Below are 25,638 nucleotides of genomic sequence, written 5' to 3'. Positions count from 1 at the left end.
ATATAAACACTTATCTTTATTTTTTTTCAATCAGTACTGATAATTTTACATAAAAGATTTTAATCAAGTTTATAATAATGGAAGATAGCACTCGGTGGCATTCCACTTTGCCTTCGCCAGAATCTTGATTACTAGATAATAACAATGCTCGAAAACAAGGTACACCCACAAAGCAGATGTTTATATCGTTGTGAAGTAAAAGATCCTAAAATTGATAACAAAAACCAACAACTACTCAAGCAGTTAATAAAATGTAATCACGTCAATAATATACACCCTATCTCATTTAGTTTTTATTCACTTAATTTCATTTTTAGCCATTTAATTATATTTTTGTAATTACATTGCATTCGCATGAAAATTTTCGAAAGCATCTTATGTTTTAATTAGCTAAAATAAGCCCACGGTGAAGTATTGAACTATTGAGGCTACCCACAAATGGCAGTTAAAACTTTCCGAACATTGTGATCCAGATCCAGAAAATAGTATCTTGTAAATGCTTTCGTTATATAAAAGGAAAATTCTCAAAATATCAGTCTCTATTATTTGGAAAGATAAGTCATTTTGGACTTAATTATTGAACAAAGATAATTAATTTAAAGATTCAAGTTGTTCTATGATGGTCTTGACGCCGCTGTTGACGACGTCGATGCCGTCCTGGATGGCTGAGCGGATGTTGTCGGCCACGATCCTCATGATCATGGTGTCGAAGATGAGAGTGAACACAGTGATCACCGGGTTGATCAACCAGTCGGTCAAGATGTTGCCAGTCAAGCGCACGCGCAGACGTCTGTAATGAAATGTATATTTATATTTTAGACGCTGGCCTGGCAGTTTAGAAAGTAAGATATGTATATTTTATTCAAGTCGGTCAACAGAAATAACAAACTAATATTCATTTCTATAACTGAATCTAGGAAGTAGTCATTAATTAGTTTGTTGATGTAAGTAGGTATAATTCCGGCTTTGTCAACCAATATTTAATTGTTGCGTAGTTGACAATTTTTGTAGGCTTTTGTAATTAATTCTACTTTGAGTTTGGGAAAGTAATTAATATATTATAATACATCCAGGAAATTCTCGCGTTATTGTCAACAAACTATATCCATTTTAACAAGAATATCTAAAATTGATATCAAGGATATTACCCAATGTCGTTGAGAGAGAATTCTTGCAGATGGACCTCGTCGTTGTTGAAATCAATAAGAAAATCGACAGTGACGACAAATCTGTTCAGAGAGCCAATGATACCTCCTCTGCGTCTCAACAAGGCAGAGTTCATTACTCTAACTAAGTATTTGAAGACAAACTGGAATGAGATTAAAATACATTAGTTAGTTGTACATTTGTAAAACAAGCGAGATTAGCCAATTCAAGTTTTAATTGGTTGCTTTGCTATTAAAATGGAGTTAAATGAAACTATTGAGGTACCTACACTCACATTTCACTCGGTCACGATGCGCGAGTTCTTGGTAGATCTACCTATGCGTTCATGCATAGGTAGATCTATGCGTGAACGCATAGGTAGATCTACCATAAGAAATAAGTACACAATAAAGTACATGGTCAAATCACGTATATATTTTACAGTATATACGTGATTATGCAATAAACATGTCAAGAAAATATATAAATAATTATAAAAACCTCCAAATCGGTAAACTGCAGCCGTACTCTAACGCGCAGCATCTTAGCGAAGTAGTTGACAGTCTGGTCTCCGGAGCGGGCGACGTTGGTCAGGCCGGTCATGTAGCCATCGTGGAGCGTCAGGTAGGCGCTGTACGTTATCAGGATAGGCCTCTGAACAAGAATTTAAGTAGGTAGTCAGTTTATACAACTCGTTTGTATTGCGAAACTAATAGGTAGCAAATGTAAAAGACTGGGCAAATAAAATTATTCCTGTATTTTAACATCTAGTACTTGGACTTTATCATGTAAGTATTTGCCCTATTTCCCTTGAGAAAATCAAGAAATCCCTATTTCAAAATAGGGATTTATTTCAAAATAGGGATTTCTTTCAATAAGTTTCAACATTTCTCCCTGCTGTTCTAGTCCATTGCATTTCGTTTAATAACTTCCCAATCCATTTTCATCTATTTTATGTGCCTGGAAGGCTTACGTTTGTTTGCTCATCTCGATTTGGGCAAATAAGTAAAGTCTTTTTACTCATCAATCGCGCGACAGGAGATAATCTAAAATTCGATAAACTCTACAAACATGAACATAAACAAGTTGAAGGATAGATTTCAGCTCATTGTATTTTCAAAATCCTCTCCTCTCGACAGATTTTCTTATCTCAATATTTTTTATCATTCTTGTAATAACCTAATTGCCTGTACGTTCCATAACTTGTATCAATTTAGGTAACGAACTCACCACTGAGAATCCTTCCGTAATTTCGGGTATTTCCATAGGGTCAAGACCATTTTCCTGCATAAAGGGTACCAGCAAGTGGATCGTGTTGTCCACATACTCATTTACATCGGCCGACAAACCTAGACCGTCCCAGTTGCGTCTGAAATTAGAATTTTTAAAATTAAATTTCATGTGAACTTGGAAGTACGGTGGTGCTCCTTTTACCGAGAAGACCTTTTTTATATATGGAGAAGACCAAATATGCATGTGTAGTTATTTACAAATCATGTCGAATATATGAATTAAATTATTGATGTGGATTGTGGACATATACTTAGTTTTTATCTGAGAAATCGCAAGTGAAAAATATAGGGAGTGCAGCGGTGCAAGTTTACTACTTAAATGAAATTTCGTAAAATGAGACACTTTTTTATTTATGGGTTAATTTGATTTTGGAAATAGCATCCCTATAAAGGTGTGTGCATGGAATTAGTAGCATGGGTATGTGTATGAAATTATGGGTGGCCAGTTTGGATAGAGCGTCGACATTTTTGAAGTAGACACATGAAATTTTAGATTAAAATGGTAAAAAGTAAGGTTTGTGGTAAAATTACACATTTTATATTTTTACATTAGCATTCTTATCAGCATTATAACTAATAATGGGATGTTAAACGTTCTGGAAAACAGGACAAGATAGGTATGTACCTATCGGGAAATGGGAAGATAGGTACATAACGGGAAACGAGACGGGACACGTAACGGAAAATATAGCGACATTCATAGGACGAAATGGGAAATTGTAGTAGAGATAGGATTTTTTTATCCAAGAGAATACGCATAAAATGAATGACTAAGACTACGATCCTTTCCTTGGAAGGGGGCAAGGGGGCCAAACCGGGAGCAAAAGCTAGTGCATAATATTAGTTACGATTTGTATTGTAATTAATGTAAATGTAATTTTGCCCATACACAAAAAAAATATTTGCCCAACATGCCCACGGGTGAGTAGGTACAATATCCGGGTTAAACCCTACTAATTCGCATAGATACTTACATATAAAATATATGTATGCGAATATGAAGAATATTATCGAATTTCAAAAGATTGTTTGAGTATAACTTGTGGAGAGATAAAAACTATAATTAAACTTATTTTCTCATTGTGAACTAGGTTACTTAACTATCAGGTAGCTTTTCCTCACAACTTCGTACGCTCATAATAATGTCATGTTTCCCCATTCCCATGGCAATTTTGGAAAATTACCGAACTCTTTTAGTGTAGGGTACAATTCCTACGGGAACAGAAAAAATAGTATTTTCCCCCAAGGAATAAAGCTGCTATATCTATCCTACTACATCCATTTCGACTGTGGGTTGTCTGTCAGTAGCTACGATAGTTTTTGGTATGTACGTTTTTTATTGACTTGTAACATTGTTCTTTTATTTATTTTATTCGGTTTAACCAGCAGCAGCTTATCATATAGATAGGTACCTAAGTACATCTCTAATATCTATGACTTGGCAGACTTACCCATACAGAGAAACGGGCGCCGGTAACTTGGCAGCAACATTAGCCTCGGCGGCTGCCATCAACACAGCCCAAATCACTGCAGTGTATTTCTTATTCATTGTCGACAACTAACCGCACATGAATCAGTTATTACTCACTCATTCTTTCAATTTTATATGAGATCGTTTATAATGATAGAATCAATATAAATACCTTTATCATAAAAAATCATTTGAAATCAATGCCGATTACTGTATAAAAGATTGTACTTAATCATAATTAATCACTTATTTTACTAGTAAACAATAACAGTAGTAAACAACATAGGTATATACCACCTGTAAATTAGTAACGTTAACATTTAGGTATAGAAGTGATAAGAATACCTACAGACTGAATAACAAGTCGCGCATAGGTAATATTATTGTTCCAATGTTATACTTATTATAGATGTAAAAGTTTGTGAGGATGTATTGGTACATATACCTACATCCACACAAACTTTCGAATTTTTAATATCAGTAGGATTTTAAATAAATTAAAAGAACTAATACTTTTGTAAAGCTTTTATTTAAATGCTCCAAAAAGAAGAAAATAACGTTTTACTTTAAAATTTTAACTATCAACTTATAACCTCATTACACACAATTTATATGATCATAAAAACTTGTTTATCTTTTTGGAGCATTTAAATAAAAGCTTTTTTTTAGTTTTTTTTTCTTTTCATTTATTTTTTAATTTTTAGTTATCGCGGGCTAGGTTTCTGTCTCTGTTCATCTCACTCAACGCATCATTGAGGGAGATAAACAGACTCAAAAATTGATCGATTTCGCCATCTTTAATGTTCCGCCATATTGGATTTAGAATGACCTCACATTATTTTTCGAGTTACTCTCAACAAGGCCTTTCATTTGATACCCATATTGTAGAAATGCATTAAAAATAGTTATTTTTAATGCATTTCTACAATATGTATTCCGCCATCTTGGATGGTCCGCCATATTAGATTTCGAATGACGTCACGTCAGCTTATCGTATATTATCATTTAAAATATACGTGTATACAAAATTTCAGCTCAATCGGTTGAAGATATCTGCTTCAAAATTGAGTAGCAAGATTCCACCCGAACAAACATACATATGCATGTATGTATGTTTGTTCGGGTGGAATACATACATAGCTTTTAATAAAAAGCGAGATAGACGTGTACTTATTAATATAAAATATTCTTTTTTTTAATAGTTAACTTTTGGACAATACATTCAAAGGTTAAATTAATTCTAAACAACGGTACCTACCTACAAACCCCCTGAGAGCGGAATATCTAATTACCAATAACCATGTACCTATTTCTATTTCTGTATTGTAAATACCCATAGAGGCAGAGCCACGGAACCTCCAGGTCTTGCATCCTGAAAGGCTCTGTTAAAGGTGAAAGCGATATACAGAAGCAATATTAGTATCATTCCTTTATCCCTTGCAGTCACAGTTGCGGGTTATATTGAGCAGTGTTGTAAATATGAAAAAAAAATAGGTATGATTATCGCGCATTGTCCAAAGTTGTAACCTAGTAACTACTCCCGTTTTCGTATGTGTTCATCGAACCCTCTGCGTACTAATTTAGTGCAGTTCTTGTGCTTATAAGATAATGTTTACTTATTCACATTTTTTTTAGTCAAACGAACGACTGGCTGGTAACACATTGCGAGCCAAGTCACGAGCTAAAACCAATAACTATCATTAAAATGTCACATTGATATTATTTTTTCAACGATACGCGATAATATATTGACGTCTAAACTCCAGGGAGGTTATCTATCTGGTTGTATATATCGATAAAAGGATTATTAGGTAAATTAAGTAGGTAGATGGTTAAACGAAATAATTTATTACAAATCACCTCACTGATTACAAATCGTTCTGACGTGAAAGAAGGACAAACACAGTTTCACATTTTCAAGACACACAGACACATCTGAAAGACCGAAAAAAGTCACTGAGCAAAAAAAACAAGTCATAAAATCTTTATAAGTACTTGCACTTGCACTATCTGTATTACAGGTACCCACAATGCGTGTTGAGCATTTTTATAAGAGCTGAACCCGAATTCCTTACCAATTTAATGGTTTTATGGATCTTTTTCAATTTAGGAATATATGGCCCCCGTATTCTGGTTTCCAGGGGCGCTGATAATAATTGCCAATCGCGATATTCACTTGTTAATTCAAGATGGCGGACATCACAAATGAATAAAGTACCATATAACTAATTCGGAGTAATATTTCAAAGGCTAAATATGTTAAAAGGATAAAATCTGGATTACATCTGGAAAGTTACATTTAGCGACCCCTCTCCCCGCACCTCTCAGTCTCAACACGAACGCCCTGCGTAAGACGTTCGAAAAAAGACTTAAGTAAAACAACTGTAATAATTAAAATAGAATATGTATTTACTTTTCCTTAAACCAATACCCAAATAATTATAATAAATTAAATAATATAGAAGATCATAAATGACAGGTAAGAAAAATTTGTTTGATAGAAGAAATGCCAGATAAATAGGTACACTTATTATAAAAGCCTAAGAATTCCTAACTGACTTTTGTACTTTGACGCTTTACATCCAGTATATAAAAATAACATAACCTTAGTTCAATAATAAGCCTACGTGTTACATTGCATAGTGTTAGAACAACTGCCCAAATATAACGCCCTAACCTTTAAATGAGAATAAATTACACTTATTTCAATACAATAAGAACGAAAGGTCAAATTCACAAAAATAAACGTATTTTTAGAGTTCCGTAACTAAAAAGGCAAAACAAATTCCTTACAATCATATGTGCGAATGTCTGTCCGACTCGTGCTTCTGTCCTGTCCGAAATTATACAAATGTATTTGAGATCCTTAAGTCCTTTTAATCAATATGTCACACAATACATATTTTGAGAGTTATTCTTCCAAATTTTAAAAATAATATAATTTTAAAATCCATTTATTTAAGATACTTGTCCGTCTTTGGGCCACAACTTTAGATTTGTGTACTACATTTCAAATCATTTCATATCAATAGTTTCGGAGCAAAGTACTACCTGTGAATGTCGAACAGACAGTTCAACTCGCACTTGACCGATTATTTTTGTCCAATGTCATAATGTCATAAAAGCGCGCATTTATTGCTGCCCACACCCAAGAGGCTGAGTTAACTTATCAATATGATAAGTTTTCACCCGTTTTACGATATTATTGCCAATAAACAGCTTGTACCCATGGTACATGTTTACAATTTAGTTAATTTTCTTTATAACCAACATCTTTTTTCTTTGAGCTAACATATGACCATACAAGACTGGAAATAGGGGTATGTAAAGACTCATTATAGCAACGATAAAATAGTAATAATTGAAGATAAAATTCCATGGGTTTGGAAATGAAATGGATAGAGTATTCTTTTCCGCAACTTCTTCCAATGAATGGTACATACATAACAATTCTCCTGTAATCCCAATAGGATACAATATTATGAATGTCGAATACCTGAAAGCAGAAAGAAATTCTTATAATTTTGAGATTAAAAAACTAACTATACTTATCTAAAAATATGTATACAGACGACTTTACGGATAGTACGACTTTAACGGATAGGTAAGGTCATTCTTACGATTTCACGTCATTAAGATTATTTGAGTATTAAGGGATGATTGTGGTTAAATTTTAATGATTTATACGAAAGCAATATCTGTAATTTTATGAGGAATTTTATTTTATGAATAAGAGGGTTAGAATATGACTGGTATATCTATAGTTGCTTCACAGTAGATTTTTATGAAAACAAATGCAAGGAAAAAGTAGTTCACCGCCGAAACCGTGAATAATATACCTATCCTGCCGATGTTGACGTCAACAAAGCTACGCAAATCTATAATTATATAATAAGTAGTTTTTATGTAACAAGTCAGACGTTATGTCAGAGATATTATCATACGGGTCGAAAAGCTGTATAACTAGTAATATGGGTTGTTAATCAACTTTCATATGATGGCTATCTGTTTCGCACGTAACAAATCAGCTCTCAATTTTTGGGTTTTTGAAAGTACTTACATAAAAAAGTTACATTATTCCTAACCTTTTATCGTCTAAGCATGTACCTGTTTCATTCTGAGCATTGACACTTAAAAAAGCAGCTATGATTTTACCACCAGCCGCCTGCCTGACGTCAACCCTCTTAAGGAATGCTGTTGTTGCCTCTCAGCTGTCAAGGCTTTTTTATTTCTTAAATGATTATTACTCAATAAACAAAATATCTGGGGTTTAAGTGAGAATCAGAGGTAGACAATTTAGGCCCCAAAGTGATCAGATTATTTGACCTCGCTACCAAGAACTACAGTGTCACTCTTATCTAATACTGAACTGAAATTTTGATAAGAAGACTTTGTCACTACATTTCATAGGTATTATTAATATAATATAATTATGCAAGTTATCATACAACTTATAATTTTCAAAATAGAGTATGAAAGACTCACCGAAGGAATAACAAGATCTGTGGGACTGCACCAATAAGATTTAGTGTGTAATATCCATATCGAATAATCTCGGTGACAGACCATGCCAGTATACAAAGCGGAAGGCCGGGACTCACTGTGGAGCCGTACACCGACATCAGGATACCACAGACCACGAAAACGCGAGAGTAAACTTGAACCAGTACTAGGAAGACGCCTGAAGGTACCAATCCTATAGCAGCATGAAGGATCTGAAAGAGTAAACAACCATTTTATGCTTTTTATTGAGAGTGTGTCTTTTATCATACAAATAAATGATTGTATCTATCAATTTTACAAAAATTAAACATGACTGCCTCTACCACAATAACGCCTTATTTATTACTTGTGGACTGAGATTAAATTTACCTACTCTAATATTATCAATTCTTCATAGGTCTGTTCTTCTGGTAATAAATGTAAGGTAATGGTTCTAAATTAGGTAAAATTAGGAATGGGATAAGGTACTTAGGTGCATAATTTATATTAATTATTGAATGTCAAGTGCATACCATTTTGTTTAATGGCTATTTTGCTAATGCATATTTAACCACCGGCAATAAAAGCTAGCAGGGTATGCATATTTCTATTGTAATAAGTAGGTACTTGTTAAGTCATTGTCTTTGATGATACTGTAAATAGACAAGGTTCAATTGGGTTTTTGTTTTTAATTTAAATATATGAGTTTTAATTTACGTAACATAGCTTCTAATAGCTACGTAATATTTAGGTACATTGTCTTGCCAATACCAATGTACAGATTGACAACAATAAAAAGGGTTGCCAACCATGCTTTAAATAATAACAACCTACTTAATTTCAACTTGACAAATTTATAAAAATAAACTTTTTTGTTTCAGTCAATTGAACTATGCTGAATATTTCAATCAGATTTTTGTTTATTCGTCAAGAATAAGGTGTCAACCCTTACTATAAATAACCGGCAATCAAAATCGAAAACTTCAATGACATTTTTAAGAATATATTCCTTGTCAAATTTATCAGACAGCACCATTCCCTCAGTCAACCAGATACCCTTGTCAATCTCTAATACAAATCTAATCTACCAATTAATAAGTCAATGTCTAAAATACAGACACAATTGAATATTCTATACAAACACAATGTAAGTAAACCAGTGCCAAAGATCAGACATCAATTATCATACATTTACATTTAACTCCTGTTTTGTTAACCATTGTGTGCATGTTAGAAACAATTTAGTTGTTGACACCCGAAACTTTATTAAAATAAATAAGAATTTTAAATATTATGCGCATATGTCTGAACAACTTCACTAATATATGGCAATATTAGTGAAGGTGTTCAGACATATGACTAGTACATTTTTTGACATCTTCATATTATTCCCAATTACTATGGGACATGACAAATATCTGGGACAGTTACAATGTCACATCTTTATCCCTACAGGGTAGACAGAGTCAAAAATAATGAGAAATAAATGCAAGTTTAGCTAGATAGTGAGCTTATCAGTGAAAATGAGCCAATGAGAACAGTCCCCAGTTTAGAAACCTTTTCCTATTGACTTGTACAACTTGTGGGGTAAGAAAGAGAAGCCCTAATATCCTGTGATTGCCACATTCTATGATTGTTTATGGATAGCAAATGCATATTATCTAGAATCTGCAATTGTAACATAAAATTGTGTGTTGTAGTGTTGTGTATGTAATTATATTATATCTAAGTATACATGAACCACTACATTAGTAATACAGTAATTTAGTTAGATAATAAAATACAAAATTATACCTCCAATACAGCTGCATTCTGAAATATGATGACTGTATTCTTTATTTGAGGCCAAAATGTATCCAAAGTTCCTCTATCTAGAAAATGGATTGCAGATATCAACAATAAGTATGTCCAGCTGTAATAAAAGTACATAATATAGGTTAAAGCTACCCAAGTATTCAAATGAGATAATAATGTTACACTAAGTAGATAACAAACAAGCAATAATTAACTCAAACTTTTATTATTCTTTAAAAGTTTTTTAATATTAGATAAACTTACTAGGATCATTAAATAAAATCATTGTATGTTAAGATTTCTTATTAGACATATCAAATTGTTCATGTAAATGAGACCAAATACTAAATTAGATGGTGAAAGTTACCACATCATCACAGGTATTTTTGAACCTTGTACCTAACAGATTAAAATTCAACAATCTAATATTTAATACAACATATATTAGCATGAGTAGGTAGTATAGGCATTTGTGATCAAGATTTACTTTGTAGTACCCACCTATAGTTTGATTAGAGCACAAAAACATAAAACAGTTTGCACTGCATGTTTGAGTTTACTCACCCAATTGTTTGAATTCCATTATAGGCTATAAGGTAAAGTTTTCCAAGTCCCGAAAGTTCTGAGGTTTTGGTCTTCTTTACAACCTTCTCAGTCATGATTGGCTTGCTTGGGAGATTTTTTGTTAACAACGCTTGACTCCGAGGATACACTAAAATAAATATATAAAAGATCCGGACAGAACAAACTTATAACGACGTACAGAAAAAAATATTATTTTCTTTAATTTAGGTCCTAAGATTCTCGCGTCGTCATTAATTAAATATTTATAAATATGCTCTCAAAAAATATACAGAGCTAACCACTAGCCAAATCTAAATACGACACGACAAGCCACAACGTCGACAATCGATGACATCATATGACAGACAGTAGAAACGAAAAAACCTGTGGAAAAAACTAAAGCAAAGCCAGACCAAACACGCAGGAAGGGGACAGGTAGGGATGTCGAAAACCTGGTCTTAGCGTAGCGGTGCGACTACTACGCGCCTTCTAAATCTATGACTACCACATGACTACCTACTACGACCTCATAACGTGCGTAGTGTTGTGCTAATGCACGGATGTGGGATTTGGTATAGAACATAAGAACACTTCAATGTAATGTTCTTGTTAACTGGCATTGTTGTGTAGACAAAGCCGAAAACCAGTCATATCTTCCATTTCACTCAGATAAAAATATTTAATTGCCCATGGAATAGGGAAAATTACTGCACATTTATCCCGCCAGTGTACAGCACTGTATGTTAGGTACACAAAAGCTTTGCCGCCGTTATGTCGATTAAAACTTTTATTTTAGAGTACTTTATTAATCATTTAATCATGTAAGTGTTATGATTATAAGTCACACATCACTACGCAGACGTCAAGTTGGCGGTTCATTATAATTATAATACTAATAATATATTTTAATTATCTTATATTTTGTAAAACACTTTAGTCTGGTCTAATAAATGTTGAATAACATTCAAGTCTTTTATATTATGGTCACCGACCATTACAGTAAGCATTCGTTTGTGAAAATAAACAACAATGTAGCATATTCGGGTGCCGAAATATTGGGAAAAAATGTTTTCCACAAGATAAAAAACTTCGAGATACGCCTCACGATGTAAAATCGAAGTAAAGAGCTTTTTTCTACCAAAAAAGGTCGGAATACTACACACGTGAAAACTTATTAAAATATGGACTTTATACAGGTAAGATCTTAAGTCAAAATCAAGTTTATATCAGTTTATGACCACACAGTTGACCAAATAATACAAAACCTAACCTAAAATAGTGCTATTATTTTCAGGATAATCCACTAAATCCTTCCTTATTCCTTTAAACACCACAATTGCGAAGAAGGTATTTTTGGTCGTAAAATCTCCAACAATATTGAAAATTGGCGCTTTTTACCTCCATTGTCAATGTTTGTGTACTTTAGTTGGTACCAGTATCGCCATCTGCGCTGAGCTTTGCGTTATATGCCACATTCGCCGATAGTGTATAGCCGGCATAACGCTTAGTGTTATATAAGTCTAGTAGGTGTATCTAATAGGCTCATACGCTTGCCTTTTTTCTTTTTCTTGTACATCACTGTCAGTTGTCAATGTCATTTTTCGATTGCGTAGCTGGCCGATCAAAAGTTGATTGATTACTGGTATTTTGGCGTTGGCTTTTTATAAAATTAGTTGAATTGAATTATACAAAAAGTGAACAAATGTGGAATAAATGCATGGATAGAGCTATATAATCCTTTTTAATTTATTTTAAAGCACAAAAATGTTTAAGAAGTTAAAGGATAAGTTAGCTGAAGAAGTAAAATCTTCACCTCAACGTATCCAACAATTTGCACAAGCTGCTCAGGTATATTTTATTTAATATGTATCTGTTAAATAACATGTAGAATATGCTTAAATATTTGTTTGTATATAAGATTATCTTGATAATTTACTTTTCCTTTTTATCATTTATAAGCCCACATTCATCAGGCTCTGTTATTGTGAACATATTGACCTACATTCTCAATCAGGGCCAACTTTACAACAATATTTCACCAATTGCTAATATCCATAACTGGTTTTGCGTGATCCAAATTACTAAAAACAAAAAGAAATTCCTTATTTTAAAATTTATTGGTAATATTATTGGCAATATTTAAATTGCATTTGTTCAAACATATTATTTACAAAACTTAAGGATGGTATATGACATTAAATACATACCTCTACATACTATCATGTCTATTTCCCATGAGGATATGCAGAGACTAGTGATTCCCAGGACAATGAATGTTTATCAACAAAACTATATACTTAATAACTTATTTTACCTTAATTAATTGACTACCTAATATATGTATATGTAATAAAAGGGTGGGTATTATTCCATTACACTATGACCTGAGGGCAGATATTGATACCATATTTGACACATTGACTGTGGCTCGCATAAACAATACTGCAACACACCACAATTTTTATGGATTTGTAAAATATAATGCATAATTTTTTGATATCTGCACATCCCACTGTTGGACAAAAGCCTCCTCATTTTCTTCTCATGAATCTCTATCCCTGGTATTTTCCATCCATCACTTGTTGAATTTTAGATTAAGAAGTAGGTAGGTACATTATGTTTTTTTTTGTTGCAGGCTGCTGTAACATCAGCATCAAGCAGTATATCTGATATCACAAATAATGATTTGTTTTCTATCGGAGACAATGGTACTGTAGTTATAAAAGTTTATTTCCTATAATATTATCAGAAATATACAATGTTATCAGAAATATTCAATGCAAAGATATATTTATAGTGTCTGTGTGCATTCTTACTACAGGGTTTTCCTCCTTTGCCAAATAAATGATGACTGTAATGATTTTTAGAGTAAAACTAAACTGTTGATATGTTGATGAACAGTTAAAATTGACACTATAGATTATGTCACCACTATAACAACAAATACTAACAAAATGATTTTTTTCCCATTTTATAAATAATAGCATATATTATTTATATATATATACAAATACACAGATTGAGCTAGACCCAAAGTAATTTCCAGACTTGTGTTATGAAATACTAACTCAATAATAGTAGCTGGGGATCCAACCCAGAACCTCTCAGTTCAGAAGCAAGAATTTTAGAACTGCACCACCGAGGTAGTCAAAACTCATAACTCTTTCGAGTCAACTACCACTTGACTGCTTTAAAAAAGAAGCAAAATATTTTTATGGATTTATATTACAGATGGTCAACAGTCAAAGACACTAAAATCACAGACATCAGGCCAACAAAGTACATTTCAAGAAGTGCCTCTCTTCCAGCCCTCTGGCTCCCAATCCACTACAGAAGATTCCAGCTACAGTCTTGATAATATGGTAATAATTCAGTTTTTCATTCATTCATGTAAAATGAAAAAATATAAATCACAAAATCCAGTGTTTATCCTGTGTTTGGTCGCCTCACAGCTCTAAATGTAACCAGTAATAAATCTCAACTATGATTAAAAGTACAATGGGCATGGAAACAATGAATGGAAACAAACTATGCAGCTTTGGTATATGTGCTATCTCTCCTTGCTTTAACTATCAAATATGATTAGATGGTCAGTCTTAGAAAAATAATACTCACTTTAATCTTTCAGGATAATCAAAGACAAAGAAGACTTTCTAACAGTTCTTTTGCTAGTGATGTTTCATTCAGACTACCGAGCTATGAGAGTCCTTCAATGTATCATCTGCAGGTAAATACTGTCTAGTGTGGAAGTAACAATGAACTTCTCCAACACTTGATTATACTTACCTACTCATAATAATTTGTATGGCATGGGGCTAAAATAGTAGCACTGCACATATCCCGTGGATATCGTAAGAGCGTACTAAGGGACGCGTAGCCTTAGAAAACAAAAGCATTCCTTAGGAGAGTTGACGCATTTTATGGTTTGACTTGTGTCACAACCCCGAATGTAATGAATACGCAAAAATGAGAAACATATTACTTTAGACTTAATAAAATTTCCTTTTCTGGATACGTGAAACTTATTAATCATAATAAAATATTTTTTCAGTCAGATATTGAGATATCTGCAAGTGAAGCGGAAGAAAGGGGTTTCTCTGGCGGCCAAGTGAGCCTTGAACGTGTTACAAAGGACCAGCTTTACGCCGCATACAGACGCACTCAGGAGCGCTACACCAAGTACAGAACACAATATGCAAACCTAGCCCACCACTATAAGCTACTAGAACGAGAAAACGCAAAAGCAAGGGTATATAACAATGTTATTAGTTTAATGATGTTACCTGTAATGTATCGCAAACTAAGATATACAAATTGTCGGATATTTCGAGATAATCATAATATTTAGAATAATATGCATAACAGTATATGAAATATTATTAGATAAAGGTATTTGGGTAGATTATATGGTGTTTTTATTTTAAATTCAATTTATTGCTATTCTATATTATAATTACTAAATCAGCACGACTGTGATTCACAATGTCCTGTGACGTTGATGACGTTATTATAGTTTCTTAGTGGAATGGTGTATGTATGAGGAGACCTACACTCAGCAGTAGGTGGACAGTGGTTCAAAAATAATGGAAGAATTGTTACCCGCGGCTAACTTAATAATATTATTCAGTATTCACATCACACATCTTTAAAGCTTATCTGTCAGTGGAGTAGTTTAGCTCTTTAGCCTTTTACCACCACACCATCAACAACGATTTTCATAACTTGACACAGTTAAAGAGATATTACACTAATTTTTTTATTTTTAGAGTGTACTAGTGGAAACTCAAGACAAGGCTTTAAGACGAATATCTGAGCTAAGGGAACAATGTGCGCTGGAGCAGAGTGCGAAGGTAATTCATATGTATAAAATTTTTACTAGGCTCCTATTTCACGAAAATTTTGTAATCGGCAAGAAGACAAAATAGATGTCACAATTCGTGACAAATCACACAATATATTTTGAAGAATAATGAACATTATGCAAATAAACATTATTTTATAAAAATAATAGATAGACTGGAAAAATGTTAGTGTAACCAAAATATGTATTTTATTACAGGCACACCTAGAAAAAGCCCTTCGTGTCGATATAGAAGAGAGAAATATGAAAATAGAAGCATTAAATACACAGATTACACTTTTACAAGATAGTAAAGATGAGAGTAATAAAGAACAAATAGTCACCATTGATGATACAAATTCAAATGGAAGTGAGCAAGTAGCTCAACTTATTAATTTAGCTCTTGATAATGAAGTCAAACAAGTATGTGAGCAGGCACCAAATGTAGAATTGATCACATTAAACAATAAAATCGAAAAAATGGAACAGTTATTAACTAAATATAAAGAATCACTTAAAACAACCAAAGAAAAGAATACACAAATGGCAATGGAACTCCAAAAAATGACAATTGAGCTTTCAAGCAAAAATCAAGAAATAGAAGTACTAAAAGCTACATCTGCACAATTAATAGAAGCTAAACAACAAATACATGAACTGAATATAACAAATGAGGAATTGCAGAATAAAATTAATACTTATGATTTTAGTAAAACCAAGGAAACATCAACTTTAGAATTAGATCTACAGAGAGCACAAGAAGAAATTGATGAACTAAGTCGTAAAATTTACATATTCACCAAAAGAGAAGAAGAAAATGCTATATCTCTAGCTGAGAACAAATTAAGTATCCACAAAGAATTAGAAAGTAAAGAAACTGAAATAAAAAAACTGAAAGATCATTTATCTGCTGCCAATACAGAACTACAGTCTATTAATATTATAGTGACCGACTACAAGACCAAATTGGCGTCATTAGAAGAAGAGAAAACAAAATTAACTGACAATATCAAAGAGCTCGCCACAGCAAAAACTAAAATTAAAGACCTTGAAACGCAAATGCAATCACTTACTCAACAATTACTTATTATTGAACAATCAAAAGTCAAATGTGATGAAGAGTACAAATGCTTACAACTCCAAATGAAGCAAGAAACCGCAGAGAAATTAGCCATGGTTGATAGGAATGTGTATTTAGAAAATCGGAATGTTCAGCTAACTGATGAGATCACAAGAAAAGGTTCTCAAATAAGTAAGTTGGAACATGAGATTCAAATTTTTAAAACAGAAAAAGATAACGATCTTGCTGAAATTTCTGAAAAAGGACAGATTCTAGATGAGGTACAAGTTTGGAAAGCAAAATATACTAACCTGGAATCAGAGATTCAAGAAGAACGAGAAGAGCTTGTTAAATTACAATCAGAGATAGAAAAACTTTTAAGAAACCACGAATTGATACAGAATCAAAATTCTGATTTAAATGTTGTTGTGGCCGACTTAAAATCAGAAAACATAATATTACGTCAAAAACTTGCTTTGGCAAAACCTGCCCTTTCTGAATTGTCTAATGAGTTAAAGGTTTTAAAAAACCTCATTCTCGAAGTATCTTCAGAGTCAAAATCATTACAAACGGAAATGTATCATAAAATCATTCCAGAATTACTTAAAAAGATCAACTTCATCATTGCATTCTCCAAATCACATGAAGAAATTAATTTGAAATATCAAAATCTCGTAAAAGATTACAGTTTATTACAAGATAATTTGCAGAAAGTATTGAGTAAACAAGATATAACAAATAAAAATCTACTTACGTTACAAATTGAGAATGATGATTTGAAAGGTCAAATAGACCAATACAAAGAAATCGAGAGAAATTATGTTAGCTCTCAAAACGAACTAAAAGAAAATATAAATAGACAAGAAATTATCACAAAAGAATTGCATATGCTGCAAGAACAAAATAAAAGTTTAATCTACCGTATGCAGGAGTATGACACATTACAAAATAATTATGAAATACTGCAAAAAGAACTGCAAGAAATGAGGGAGAAGCAGAACGAATTGCAAAAAGAATATAATGAGATGCAAAAGGAGAATGAAAGGTTAAATTATTGTCTTGAAGAATTGGAAAACTTACAAACAGAATACAAAAAAACGCAAAAAAAACTTAGTGAAGTTTCAAGCAATCATAACGCTTCTAAAGAAAAACTACAGTTTTTGCAAAAAGAATACGACTATAAAGAAGAAGCACTAAATAAAATAAGCAATGACTATGAACGAGTAAAGAATGAATTAGAATTAACACAAAAACAAATCAAAAATTTGGAAGAACAACTTCAAAAATATGAGGCTGAATTTAATGTCATTAAAGATTCACAAGAACAAGACGCTAAAAAATTAAATGAGTCCAAAGAAATGACAAATAATATACGTCAAGAGTGTGCAGAAAAAGAAATGAGAATTGCCGACTTAGTAAAGAAATTGGAAGCTATTATGCAAGAAAATATATCACTAAAAAATCAGTCTGAAAGTATAAAAATGAATGCTATACATCTCGAATCTGAAATTGAAGAAGTTCGCAAAATGCATTCTGTAATGGAATCTGAAAAAGATCGCTTAAATATTATTATAAAACAATTAGAAATTAATCAACAATCTGCTCAAACAGAAAACAAAGAAGTACAAGTAGAAAGTGTTTCTTCACATAATGCTCCTAAAAACTTCTCAAACGAAATGGAATCCTTAATTCACAATATTGATTCACTTACATCTAAGAATGCTGAACATGAAAAGGAAATTGCTTCCCTTAAAGAGATCAACAGTCAATTGTCCAGCAATGTTTTCCAGAATCAAAAGATTGAAGATAAAAATGTGGAAAATAATACTGAAATGTATCAAACTTTAAATGAAGAATGTGAGCATCTAAGGAGTGAAAATAAGCGATTAAAGTCCGATATTGAAGGTCTCCAAATATACTTAACTAAAATCTCAAAAGAAAATGGTGAACTAAACGATAGATTGCGGGAACTTATAGCATCAAGTGTAAATTTGCCAGACAAAAATGAAATCAATGTAGCAAGTCCAACAGAATTAGAAAAAGAAATTAATTTGGAAAAACTAAAAATCGATGATTTATTAAGAGAAAACTCTCTGTTAATAGAAGAGAACTTGGAGTTAAAAGATCAAATACAGTCACAAAATTATGCTAAAACCGATAGTACAATGCCTATCCATAACAATAATGAATTAGAGTCGACTAACATAAAAGAAAAATATGACGACTTGCTCAATAAAAAGCTAAAACTAGAAGAAAGAGTTCGTGATTTGGAACAAATAAATAAATCAGTTAATGGCAATGTACAACAGATACAAGATGGCAATCAAAAATTAAGATTGGCCAATGAGAAACTAGAAAGAAGGCTAGATGAAGCTCTTGTTAGTTTGAGACATTTACATTCCCTACAGGAAAACACGGAGTTAGAATATTTGAGGAATATACTTTATGAATATCTTACAGGAACTGGCATGCATTCCATAACTTTGGCAAAAGTTTTAGCAGCTGTTGTCAAGTTTGATGAAAAACAAACACAAGCAGTGCTACAGAAGGAAAAAGAACGTCAAGGTGTTGTAAGTATAAATATATACATGTCTATTTTGTTGTGCAACCTTATAATTTTATCTATTACTATTATTTTAGCTATTATTTTAGCAGCCCGTCCCGGCTTCGCTCGGGTAAAAACAATAAAAATATACCCCTAAACCTTCCACAGGAATCACTCTTATCTATTGGTGAAAACCGCATGAAAATCCGTGCAGTAGTTTTTGAGTTTATCCCGAACAGACAGGCAGAGACTTTGTTTTATAATATATTAGGATGTAATGTGATGTAAAGCAATCATCGATCGAAGGTTTTAATAATTAAATTAACTTGCTTATACAGCGAACAGACAGACAGACGCGGTAGATGATTTTTTTATATTATGTAATGATTATTTCCAAGCGACGTACTCGAGACTCACTCGCTGTCCCGCGCCTATTTAAATATTTTTTATATGGGCTAAAAATGGCGCCGAAAGTGTTTATACGGTGCCTTTTTAGGCGCCGTAATTTAGGCGGCTTAAAATAGTCTCCGTCTAAACCTACCTCAATAAATTTGTTTAGGTATGTCAAAGATTTTTTTAAGTAAAAATATTTCAATAAAAAGACAAACGCAAACAAACGCGCTACCTATAGTTAATGGAACATTTAGTTTACTAGTATGGGCTAGGCTATGGTGTGGCTATGGCTAGATGGGATATAACAGACTTTTAATAAATAGCACCACAAAATTAATAATATAGATTATATTTCGTAAGAAAAAAATGCATTTTTCTTTATTATATATTGTGAATTTCAGTTTTAATTTCCTGTCCTATTTGTTTCAGCTACATCAACTAGGTCTCCTGTGATATCTAGCAACGTGAAAAGTAGAAAATTTAATATTAGATTATTTCTTCTAAATAAATAAGTAATTATAATTTATTTCTAAGTGATCACGCCATTTTTATAATTAAGTGACAAGGTGACTAAGGAATCGCTAGAAAATTCGCTATTTCAGTTAATCTATTTAGATGAATCTGTAAAAATGCAATTTTCTGTTAAGACTACTTTGTTATTGTAAAAAAATATAAAGTTTATAGCATAATGTAGTTTAAGTTTTTACTACGGATAAAAAGAAATAGACGCAAGGGCAGCGCTCATATTTCTCTAATACATAAAAGCATGATCACAATGTTTAATAATTTGAGCACAAGAAGTGGTAACTTCATATGTTTAGTATTGAATATATGAATATATAATATGGCTGGCACTTAGGTCTTTATTGCCGTTGTTCGAATACAAAACAACGGCAATAATGGCGTAAGTGTTGGACGCCATAAGGTCGTTTTTGATTTGGACCGCCACATATAAAAAGGTTTGACAATTCAGTTCTCTATAAAATGTTTGGTCTAAAGTTTGACTGGCAGGGAATGCCATTTCCACCTATTGTTAAGTTTTTTGAGTTGTGCAATAATATTTTTAAAATTAATATATTGTAATAAAAAAACAACACCAAAACATCTGGTCCCCTACATTTCTAATCAATATAGGTACAGAATGTGTATGTGAACTTGATATAGTGCCCGACTAAGAAACCATTTTATTGAGATAAACCAAACCATAAAGTAATTAAACTACTAAATACTGGTCTACCTATTATAATAATAAATTTTAGTACATATGCTTTAATGAAATTAATATGTAATTTGATTTTAATCCATGATCAAGCATGCTTGCATGCAAATATTCTTAATGTTTGTTTGATAATTATATAATTTGTTAAATTATTTATTATTGATTAATGTAAATATTATAATAGAATAAATTGGTACCTAATTTGATGATTTAAGAATATTATTTTCTATAACACAGTCCATAACTTAAAATCGGAATGACTATATGAGTGCAATCCCCTGTTAAATTACAGATTTAGGTAAAATCAGGTATACAGTAACGGCAACTAAAAGCTCTCATACGTAATGTTCACGCATTGGCGTCAGAATATGCCTAAGTTCGGTGACAGCATGGAGTTGTCTCCTTGATCTCAGAAACTACTGAGCCTAAAATTATAAAACAATACAAGATATGTTCATTGCTTGTAGATTACAGGAAAGCCTATGAGAACTCTATAAATTTGCATGTGCATGGTTTTTATCACTGATTGTTTATGAATTAAATGAAATCATAATAGTTATAATTATATATATTTTTATGTTTCTTCTCCATCATCAGAATCAAAATTATCAAGATCATCTTCTAATTGCAGCTTATCTACTCCTTCCAATATATTTTCAATATATAACATCATATCTGTGGTGATTTTGTTCTGTTCTCCACCTTGTTTGTTAATGTACCTGCAAAAAATACACTTTTAAAAACACTGGTTTTACAAGACCTTCCTGATTTTTTAAGCTATATTATATAACTAACTATATTATATCTTATGCCTATATTATTAAAAAGTATAATGGACACTTACAAAGAGTTGAATGTGGCCTAGTTACATATACATATAACAAAAGTATATATATTTTTAAGATTTATTTACCTCAACACACTACGACGCTTCCTTTCAGGAATTCCCTTGAGCATTTGTTGTATATCAGTAGGGCATTCAACTTCTTCTTTCTCTTCATTCTAAAAATAGATTTCAGCCAATTTTCAATCTAGCCTATTATAAAGCAAAAATGGTGTCTAGGATGGTACCTATACATGCCACCTTGAAAAATGCCTAACTATTTAGTAATGACTAACAGTAATGACTATTAGTAATGACTGACAAGTAATGACTTGAGCTTGCATTTACAAACTTGCCTTACAGATACAATAACCTAATATTTGTAATAGAAATCATATAAACAGTTATTGGATAATATGCAACTCAAGAAAATTATCTTTTATGGTAGGAATAATATGGTAACTTAACCTGTATGAAAAATGTTGGAGGTTATATCAATTTAACTGGCTGATAATAATGAGTCCGGAGTTTCCATGGTTATGTTCAGATAACAAATCATAAGAAAATTGTGTTGACCTTCTCACAATATGGTGTCAATATTATAAAGGAATTTATCTCAAACTCTGTTCTTTATTTCAATATAGACCAGCGTTTAGGAAGTACTAAGTGCATACACTCTTGCTTATAAATATTTTTCACAAAAAATACATGCAGATTGTTTAAATAAAACGTCTATTCTGTTCTTCTACATAAATCTATAATGATTATGATATGAAAAATAAAGAAATCTTGATTATGGAATCAACATTACACTTAACTTACTTCAAATGGTTTACAGCACTTTGCACAAACATTTTTCTCAGCAGCACATTTACAACATAATAAATGGTATGCATGTTTAATAACTTTTTGATCACATCCTACGCATTTCTTGGGTGCTGTCAAAGGTTTGTATTTCTTGTATTTTATTTTCCAATCTATTATATCCTTGCATCTTTTGCAAACTCCTGTTATTTCCAATGAATTTAATAATTTTGTTTTATGACTTGTATCATGTAAATCATTTTTGAATGCTGTTTTATTTTGATGCTTTTGTGGTCGTTTTCTAGATATATTACCTCTAGAATTACTCATAGTTCTGAAATAACACTATCACGTAATCTAATTATATTATCTGAATTATATGGTACCTACAGATTGATCAACGAAAAAATAAAAAATGTGAATGAGGACGAGGAGAGAAATGAGAGAGAGAATGTAGGTGTACACTGTGCAATAGGTAAGGTTAGAAAGTCTGTGTTTCCTAGGGATTTGCGATAAAATAGAAATATCGATAAACCGAAAAAACTCGCGCGATATATCGATTTTCGATATTTATTTTCAAATATCAAAATCGCTATATTTAAAAGAAAAAGAGTAGGTAGGCAATAGGCTATATGGGTTATTACGCAGAAAATATCGATATATCTATCTAAAATATCGATATATTTATCGATACATTTGAAAAATATCGATACATTATATATCGAAATTTTTGCCTTTTGGCTTTTCCACAGCTATTAGAACGTGGGCTTTCCCGGCTTCCTTTCTTTACTTGCTCTCTCTTGCTCTACAGACTAGTGATGTTGCCATAGTGGTAGTCTTATCGATAGTATCGTGATACTATCGTGACCTCGAAAACAGTCATACTATCGATAGTCCTATCGAAACTATTGATCTTTGATGATCGATACTATCGATAGGATGCGTGTCGACAGTATCGATACTTTTGCCCTATCGATAGTCGAAGATTTTACGGTAAGATCTTCAGTCAAAATCAAGTTTAAATCGGTTTATGACCACAGTTGACCAAATAATGCAGAACATAACCTAAAATAGTGTTATTATTTTCCTCTAAATCCTTCCTTATTCCTTTAAACTCGCACCACGATTGTGTAGGTATTTTTGGTCGTAAATCTGCAACAATTTTGAAAATTGGCGTTTTTTGCCTCCATTGCCAATGTTTGTGTACTTAGTTACACCCGTAGCGCCATCTACGCTGTGCTTTGGGTAATATGCCTTATTCCATGGTAGAGGCGGCTGGCTGGCTGTCCATCGACCGCATAGTAGGTTAGTACCTAACCTACTTTGCGGTGTGCCCGGTGGTGTGTCTACCGTGCCCTATTTATAAATCGACCGTTCGTTCGTTTTTCATTCATTCACTTTATCTGACATAACATAACCCATAACCTTAAAGTACCTATTACGTAGGATCTATTTTGTGACAATATATTCACAACCAAAGCATGGGGAAAGTAAAATAAGTATGACAATATCTAATAGAACTTTGTTACAAATTGCAGGTTGGGGTGGTTTTATAGTTGCAACCACAGGATTTTATTTACAAAATACTCTAATCGACAGAGTAAGAAATTATGATTATTATAGAAACGCCTTGAAAAGATTGAGAACGCATACTGGTGCCGTTTATTACCTTGGTGAGCCTATTAAAGATAGACGATTTAAATTAAGCGACACTGAAAACAATTTCTCAGATGGTAAAACCGCCAGATTCAGAATACCAGTTGCAGGATCCAAAGATAGAGGAATATATCATTTTTGGGCTGAAAAAGAAAATAATGAATGGATCATTTCTAAAGCAGAACTAGAATTGAAATCCAAAGATTCAAGACTTGTGATTGTCAAGGATAGAACATTGTCCTAATACAAAGAAGTTATCTAAATGGAGCAAATGTTTGTGGGTACGTCAAAAGAAAAGTTCTCCTATCATAATACTTTACTGTGTTTAGTTAGAGCATTACAGGGAAAAAATGTAACTATAGATCTACGAAATGATGCATATGTCTGTGGAAATATTACAAATGTTGACGGGTAAGGAAAATTACTATTTTTAGTTTGCATGGCTTGGTTTTAAAATACAATTACCATTACCACCAGGTCTGAAAGGAACTGCAAATTAAAATACCTATAATTTTATTGTTACACAGTAACCTAACCTAAACAATGTAAGGGAGTGTTTGCAAAGAATTCACTTGATCTAATTCCATTGTAGCACCATTGGGAAGTACAGATGAAAGATCATTTAATTTAATTTAGTATTTATTATTTAGTTTAAATTTTTAATTTTAATTTGAAAAATGATTTCCCATATAAAAAAAGCTTTGATAATATGATAAACGAATTGTCTTATATTTTAAAATTTTGAGTCTTCAATTATACATTATTTTTTATTCTACTCAATGTTGTCCATTTGAATGAATGGAAAAATGGGACATTTATGAAAATTCTGCGAAATTACCTATAGGTATAAGATAGAATATTTTCTGTGGTTTTAAATTGGGGTAGTGACAACACTGGAAGTATTATATAATCCATGACAGAATTATTGACAATAGAAGATTAACCAAAGCAGCAAAACTACAGGGAAGGAACCAACATAATATGCTGACCCTAAAAGCCCTACATAGTGTAAGCAGAATAAGGTCAAGAACAATCTAAGCAAATAATTATTCTTTCATTTCAGATACATGAATGTTTCATTATCCAATGCAGTATACTGCGACCCACAAGGCAATGAATTTAAATTTGAAAATCTTTTTGTGCAAGGCCGTAACATTAGATATGTGCAAATCCCTGAAACTGTAAGTGCTCAAATATAATAAATGTAACTGTTTGTTTGTCTCTCACATAAAATCGAAGTAGAAGATTGAGGTGATTTTTGGTGTGGAAAGTGACATAAGCTAAAATTTTTTGCCTCGGGGTGATTATATCTAAGTTTTTTTTTCAGATGTCAATGTTAGCAACAATTAAAAAAGAATTAGCTGGACATAAAAAACATGTTCCTGATAAAAAACCCATTGAAAAATCAAGAAAAGCAAAAAAAGCACTTCAACAGCATTTGGAAACAGTTGCTTCCTTGGATTTGTAAATATGGTTGTTATTATCATTACCATGTTTAAAATTAGTAAAAATATAAAGAGATAAAGGACACGAAGGATTGTTTTAATTA

At 32.2% G+C, this 25,638-nt stretch overlaps 4 protein-coding genes and 1 long non-coding RNA gene across 5 annotated transcripts; 2 read left to right on the top strand and 3 right to left on the bottom strand.

The window, feature by feature from the left end:
• Positions 1–235: 235 nt before the first annotated feature.
• Positions 236–4,044, bottom strand: LOC128670108 (uncharacterized). The gene is made up of 5 exons (XM_053745500.1): positions 3,890–4,044; positions 2,377–2,515; positions 1,648–1,800; positions 1,149–1,309; positions 236–790 (listed from the first exon to the last, which is right to left on the bottom strand). Exons 1-5 carry the CDS (start codon positions 3,985–3,987, stop codon positions 592–594), a joined length of 750 nt encoding a protein of 249 aa, XP_053601475.1. The 5' UTR covers positions 3,988–4,044; the 3' UTR covers positions 236–591.
• A 2,253-nt stretch (positions 4,045–6,297) lies between these two features.
• Positions 6,298–11,235, bottom strand: Hacd1 (3-hydroxyacyl-CoA dehydratase 1). Its single transcript, XM_053745501.2, has 4 exons — positions 10,750–11,235; positions 10,186–10,303; positions 8,395–8,624; positions 6,298–7,405 (listed from the first exon to the last, which is right to left on the bottom strand). The coding sequence occupies exons 1-4, from the start codon at positions 10,842–10,844 to the stop codon at positions 7,156–7,158; spliced, it is 693 nt and encodes a 230-aa protein (XP_053601476.1). The 5' UTR covers positions 10,845–11,235; the 3' UTR covers positions 6,298–7,155.
• A 1,133-nt stretch (positions 11,236–12,368) lies between these two features.
• On the top strand, positions 12,369–20,665 carry LOC128670213 (golgin subfamily A member 4-like). The gene is made up of 8 exons (XM_053745691.2): positions 12,369–12,597; positions 13,385–13,457; positions 13,981–14,111; positions 14,378–14,476; positions 14,801–14,998; positions 15,516–15,599; positions 15,809–19,219; positions 20,017–20,665. The coding sequence occupies exons 1-8, from the start codon at positions 12,514–12,516 to the stop codon at positions 20,038–20,040; spliced, it is 4,104 nt and encodes a 1,367-aa protein (XP_053601666.1). The 5' UTR covers positions 12,369–12,513; the 3' UTR covers positions 20,041–20,665.
• A 691-nt stretch (positions 20,666–21,356) lies between these two features.
• LOC128670215 (uncharacterized protein) lies at positions 21,357–22,944 on the bottom strand. The gene is made up of 3 exons (XM_053745698.2): positions 22,452–22,944; positions 21,720–21,808; positions 21,357–21,525 (listed from the first exon to the last, which is right to left on the bottom strand). The coding sequence occupies exons 1-3, from the start codon at positions 22,761–22,763 to the stop codon at positions 21,381–21,383; spliced, it is 546 nt and encodes a 181-aa protein (XP_053601673.1). The 5' UTR covers positions 22,764–22,944; the 3' UTR covers positions 21,357–21,380.
• A 1,403-nt stretch (positions 22,945–24,347) lies between these two features.
• Positions 24,348–25,518, top strand: LOC128670218 (uncharacterized). Its single transcript, XR_010369897.1, has 3 exons — positions 24,348–24,370; positions 25,153–25,270; positions 25,417–25,518. It is a non-coding gene; the product is annotated as an uncharacterized LOC128670218 (long non-coding RNA).
• Positions 25,519–25,638: the final 120 nt, after the last annotated feature.

The sequence above is a fragment of the Plodia interpunctella genome, chromosome 5, assembly GCF_027563975.2.
Source record: "Plodia interpunctella isolate USDA-ARS_2022_Savannah chromosome 5, ilPloInte3.2, whole genome shotgun sequence".
Lineage (NCBI taxonomy): Eukaryota > Metazoa > Arthropoda > Insecta > Lepidoptera > Pyralidae > Plodia > Plodia interpunctella.
Note: the sequence above shows the minus strand (reverse complement) of the source record. Positions and strands in the feature narration are given on the sequence as shown.